Source organism: Castor canadensis, chromosome 3 (assembly GCF_047511655.1).
Source record: "Castor canadensis chromosome 3, mCasCan1.hap1v2, whole genome shotgun sequence".
In the NCBI taxonomy this organism is placed as follows: Eukaryota; Metazoa; Chordata; class Mammalia; order Rodentia; family Castoridae; genus Castor; species Castor canadensis.
Window position 1 is genome coordinate 10276320 of NC_133388.1, and position 6000 is coordinate 10282319.

At 50.3% G+C, this 6000-nt stretch overlaps 1 protein-coding gene across 1 annotated transcript in view; it reads right to left on the reverse strand.

Annotated features, from left to right (window-relative positions):
* Evl (Enah/Vasp-like) overlaps positions 1-825 on the reverse strand; it is a 160030-nt gene extending 159205 nt beyond the window's left edge. The window contains exon 1 of the mRNA XM_020176223.2: positions 323-825. Within this exon, the coding sequence (XP_020031812.1) occupies positions 323-327 (5 nt within the window). The 5' untranslated portion in view covers positions 328-825. The remainder of the gene's footprint in view (positions 1-322) is intronic.
* Between the last annotated feature and the right edge of the window lie 5175 nt (positions 826-6000).

Consider the following 6000-nt stretch of genomic DNA (forward strand, 5'->3'; position numbering starts at 1 on the left):
AAGAAGGGGGGTAACCAGCTCCGGGTCGAGGGGAGCCTCACACTTAAAAGCGAGCCGGCATGGCTGTGGACACCACCGGCCGGGACATCTGAGCGCCCCCCCACACATCCCCGGCTGCCAAGGCGCCCCGCCCGCCCCGCCGCTACGCCGCCCACCCGGCACCCCAAGACCCTGCCCGCCTTCCAGACGCCGCCACGGTCCCCAAGGCCACTCCCGTGCTCCCAGAACCCCCCAATCTCAGCGGGGCGCCCGCTCCCGCCCTGGACCCCCCCCCGACACACACTCCCGGGCCCGCGCGCTCCGCCTCACCGCGCCGTCTCACCTCATTGTCGCTGCCAGGGCGGGCGCGGGGCCGGGGGGCGACCCGGCGCGGCGGCGGGCGCGGGGCGCGGGCGCTAACGAGGGAGCCGGCCCCGGGCGCGGCGGCTCCGCGTCTGGCTGGGCTGGGGGTAGCGGCGGGGGTTCATCTTCTTGGGCGAGCGTCCGGGCCGCTAGCTGCGGGGAAGGGCTGCGGCAACGGCGACTGACAGCTGGGCCCCGGCCTCTGCCATCTTGGCGGGCGCGCGTGCCCGGGCGAGCGCGTGCGCGTGCCCGGGGAGCCCGCCGACGGGCCGGGAAGTCGGGGGTGGGGGAGGGGGGACGAGCTTGCGGGGTCCGGCCGGCGGGAACGCGCGCGACTCTGCCTGAGACTCGGGGCGGCGGCCGCGGGATGCACGCGCGGGCGAAGTCCGAGCCGACGAACAGAGATGGAAGGTGTGCGCTTAGCTGAGCGCTCCTCCGCCCGCCGAAGGAGCTGCGCGAGCGCGCACGCGCACGCCCGCTGCCGCGGAGGTGAATGAGAGCGCGCGGCGAGAAGCTCCACACAAAAGGCGCGGGGTTCCACGGTCCGCGCCTCTGAGGGGGCGGAGCCCGAGGCTGCGAGGGGCGGGGCCTCGGAGGGCGGGGCCGAGCGTTGAGGGAAAGTGAACGGGACGGGGCCTTGAGGGGCGGGGCAGTGGGCGTGACCCACGGGCGTCCAGAGGGACGGGGAGGACCCAGGAGAGAAAAGTACGAGTGTTGTGGGGCTGCGTAGTGGGCGTGACCCAAGGGCGTAACCTAAAAGGAGAAGAGTTAGGGGTGGAGTTCTGAGGGAGGGGCGCGGTAAGGGGCGGAGCCAACAGAGAGGATTGGCACCTTGAAGGAAGGGCAAGCATAGGGGACCAAGAACCTGACTCAGGGGGCGGGGCTAGAGGGGGTAAGAGGGGGAGCGCAGCGCTGCACACCCGCACTTCGGATGCATTTCACTGAGCCCCAAGGTTGGCTTGTGTGGCCCAGAGGATTCCCACCACTTCTTCCCTCCCCTGCACCTGCCCAACATCTAAGTCACACGGACAGCTTACTCTTTTAATAAGGAGCCTAAGCGTGAATGGGGTCGCAACCTAGGGGCCATATGGACATCTGAAGGACCTTTCCAGCTCAGTTGGAGCCCCCATTTGGCAAGCCAAAACCAGAGCCTGTGAAAAATTTAATAACACACAGCATCACATGAGCTGTCCAGGTTTTCTTTAGTTTTTAAATCCCATGCTTCCTAAAGGTTAGTGATCCTTCCTCATTGCTGGCTAGAAACCCCAAACTCTCCGGAGTGTCACTCCACACATATAAGTAAATGTAGTTGGTTATGCTTTCTCAGTATTGACACTAACGCCGCCTTTTCTCCTCCACCATAGTAACGTCAAATAAAAGCAATCTATTTAAAATAAAATACCGTCTAAATAAGAGCATATACAGGGTTTGTCACTAGCTGACATACAGTAAGAGAGTAGTGAAGGGTGGCTATTTTATTTCTTCTCAATCTGTGAAGAAACTGTGATTTACATGGTTTTCTGGAGTTGAACATCATTTTAGCAGGTTCCCATTGAGCCTCTATGTGCTTATCCCCCTCCCTGTCTCCTTAAGGGCCTTCTTCACTGTGCCGTCGGCTGTCAGAGTTCTTTAGTGATTGATTGTCCCAACTCCACTTTTCTTACAGTATTTGAGCTTGAAGCCTGAACTGTATGTAAGAGTTCTCAAACTTAAAGTGTGTCTTCATATCCTACAGTCCTGTTAGCAGCCCCTGTTAGCAGGTTAGGAGGCTATAACCCTCCTAACCTCATTTGTCCTTCTCTTCCTAGGATCAGGATTGGTCTCTTCGCTACAGAAGAGATGCCTTGTTGCATCCTAAAATTTACCAATATGGACAAGCCTTGGGTCACCTGGAGAGATCCTAGGGGTTATTCTTGGTTAGTGCATATCGAAGACCTATGCAATGACCCTGGAAAATAGGCCTCTTTTTTCCAGACAGGCTTAATAATATGCTTTTTCAGCATGTGACCCACTCTGACCGCCAGAGCAGGCATTTTCCCTGCTGCCCTGGAGTCTAACAAGTTGTAACCATCCTATGACTGGAAGAGGGCTCTTAGGTGGATGGTGGATTTGCTGTGAAATACTAGCATCCAAGGTAAGGGGCACACACCCTCTATCAGTCTTTCCTGAAACTGTAAATCCTTCTGTAAATAAGGAGGGTGGCAGGGCTGACAAAGGGAAAGTGATTGGCCCACCATCCTTCAGGGAGGTCATGAGGTTAGCTCTTCAGACTCCTGGAGAGGTCTCTTCCTGCATCTGATGCTTGTTCATCAGAGGACTCCAAGGGCTGGGGGAGGACAGACAGGACCATTCACATCCTCTCCTGTATCCTGCTTCCCCTTGAATGGATGCTGATTTTTGTCTAAGCAGCCCCCAGGATGCCCGGGGAGGCAGAGACTCTGAGGTTCCATTTCTCACAGACGAGTGGGTAGCCCATTTTGCAAGTGCTGCCAAGGATCAGTTGAGGGACCAATGTCAGTGCAAAGACCCAAGAAGTGTTTTCTTGCCTTTCTCTAGCACTCACACTCTTACCTCTCCTTCCCCTTTCCCTGACAATCCATCATTTAAACTCATAACCTATTTAACATAGTTTGCATTTACTGAATAAAGGCTTTATTTCTTGGAAGTAGATAATTCATGGTTTCTATTCTTCTGATAAAAAAGAAAACACTTCTGAAGAGTTAACATTTTTGAGACATGTGGCCTCCAAATGACTTATTTCTGAAGGCCATCAGTCCTTGGATTTGAAAAAGATTCTTCACTAGAGTCAGTGATTTTATGACACCTGATGTGTATGGGTATAGGACCTGTGGCCAGACTGACTAGCATGGCTCTTAGGCACACTTGAACTTGATTTCCCATGAGTAGGGGAGTCAGAAAAGACAGTACCTGATAGCTATTGAGCTCAGGGTAACCATGGAGTCACAGACAGATATCAGGGCTAGAAAGTCCTTAAAGGGTGTCACATCAAACCTCCTTGTCCAGCAAAATAGAGCCTGGTGTGTGGCTCAAATGGTAGAGCACCTGCCTGGCGAGTGTGAGGCCCTACACTTAAACCCCAATACCACCAAAGAAAAAACTTTACTCAATCTGTGGTATTCTGTTATAGCAGCAAAAAACAAAAAACAAAAACAGAGTAAGACATCCATGGACCATCTTCTCCATTACTTAGCATTTGTCAAATCAAACTGTCACTGGAGATGAATGCAGGTTCTTGGTCTCACCAGAGAAAAAATTCAGGGCAGACACACAGAGGAGATTTAACAGAGCAGATTTATTAAAGAGAAAGTGAAAGAGATTGAGACTCGGCAGCTTGACCAAGCAGTCTTAGACAAAAGTATATACTCCGAGGGCGGACAACCTGACCAAGCAGCTGAGTGCACCGAGCGCTCAGGTGGTAGGCATTTTTATGGGTCGGGTTTAAGGGTCTTGCTAAGGCTGTATATATAACTGTGGAGGTTTCCAAGAAATGGGAGGGCATTTCTAAAAACTGGGGGTTGGAAAGTGGTTTACCTAATAAGGTGCTGCACCTGTCTTCTGTCTCCTTTTGATATATTGTTCTCTTTCTGTCTGTTTATCTCCATCTAAGACCCCCCACAAGGAATATGGACACTTATAAATTATAAGGGGAGGCAAGGAGGAAGTTCTGTTCTGTAGTTTCTTCAAGCTGAAAATGGTGATAGACCTTATGTGCGTGGCCCATCTTCCTTGCTAACTAATTGGGTGACACAGAGCCAGCCAAATAATAAAACGTCATTGGACCTGGGTCCCAAAGACTATGGCCTGATGTTTGTTCCTCTGGAGGAGGTGGTTGGAATCTTTGATGGATCATTAACTGCAAGTGGAGCCCCCTTGGACCTGGGAGATATGACAGAGGTTAGGCACTATAAAGCATTAGGGCCAAAAATCAATGCTAGAGGTATTGAGATTAGGCATCCCAAGAGTGGGAGAAACCACCTACAGCTTGTTCCAGGACAATCCCAGAGATGACTACCATCCTGCAGAAGCCTGTTCCTTCAGGCGAGCCACTTGACCAAAAAGGTGTTTCACATATCTTGGGCCATACCATATTTGTTCAGATAGAAGTGGCAGTCTTCCTGGAGGATGAGACAAGTCAACATATCCAAGGGTCAGCAGTTCTGAGTCAATGGAGTCAATCTGGTCTTGTAAAACAGAGAGAGCCTTGGCAGGTTCTGGCATCCCGAGGCTTAATTCCTTTGAGAGATTGGCTTATTTAAGAAAGAAATGAGCATCTCAGACTAGATGGAACAAAGGAACTAGATGGAACCAAGGCAGATGTGATGATACACCAAGAACAAGAAGCCCTTTCCTTGTTTGTGAAGTCTGGTTGTTAGGAGTGGAAATAATCCATCAGAGAGTAAGCATGGTTGGATAAAGCAGTTGATAAAAAGAACAATTACACTGCAGATTAAGAAAGATAAAATATAACCGTTTCCTTTTTGAAATTCACTTACCTGCTATCTTCTAAAGAATAGCTTGAGGTCCCTTTTTGACTCACAGCTCCATGAAGTTGGATATTAGGTCTGTTCAAGGATCCAGATCTGGAAAATAGGGTTTGACCTGAGAAAAATGGTCCCAACTGTGCAAGTACCTCAGTTTAACAACCACTGGGGTGCTAAAAATTACCTGAAGCAGTCCTTCCAGAAATGCTCCAATCCCAAGTATCTGTCACTGGATGACTTGACAAGGACCAAATCTCCAGGTTGAGTTAGACACTTATGGGGGTTAGGACCAGGTGTTGGCAAGACCTGGTTACCATATTGTTGTGTTGTTTGTTGTACCTGTCCTAAGTTAAAACATGTTGAATTAAGGTCTATATGTCTGCAAATACCAGGAAGTCAGAAATTAGGCTAGGTCTTCCATAAGTCATCTCAAAGGGACTGAGAGGTATATTAACCCTAGGGGCCACTCTTACCTTCAATAAAGTGATGGGCAGTGTTTCAAGCTATGATTGTAGGGTTTTCTGGCATAGCTTGGTTAAAGTTTTCTCAGCAGTTTGGTTGTCTCATGCTACCTTCCTAGAGGGATGATATCTCCAGGCTGGGTGTAAGTAATAGGTGATTCTCAGAGCCTGGACCACTGACTCAGTAAACCTAGATACAAAGGCAGACCCAGTGTCACTCAATAGGATTCTCGGTAGCTCAAATCTAGATGTAATTTCTTTTAGTAGGCACTCAGCTACTTCTGTAGCTTTTTTAGTGTGGGTCAGGAAAGATGACTCATCCTACAAAAGTATTAATAAAGACCAAAAGATATTTATATTCCTGGCAAGGAGGGACCTGAGTGAAGTCTAGTTTCCAAACTTCTGCTGGGAAAGTTCCTCTCTTCTGGATAGACTGTATTAAGGTGGGAGAAACTTACAGGTTTGACCCTAGTTGTTAGTTTGACATAGGGTGCAAGCATGGATCATTTGTTTGATAGTGTCCAAGAGAAGAGTCCCTTGGTCATTTGAGAGAGTGCCTTTTGGCTTCGGTGACAGGAATCATGTACTTTTAATAACTTCCCACTGAAGGGATTGAGTAGGCTTACCAGACATGTCTGTGGTTACCCAGGGCTCCTTCCCTCTGATGTGAATGGTTGCAGGAGGTGCTGCAGAGG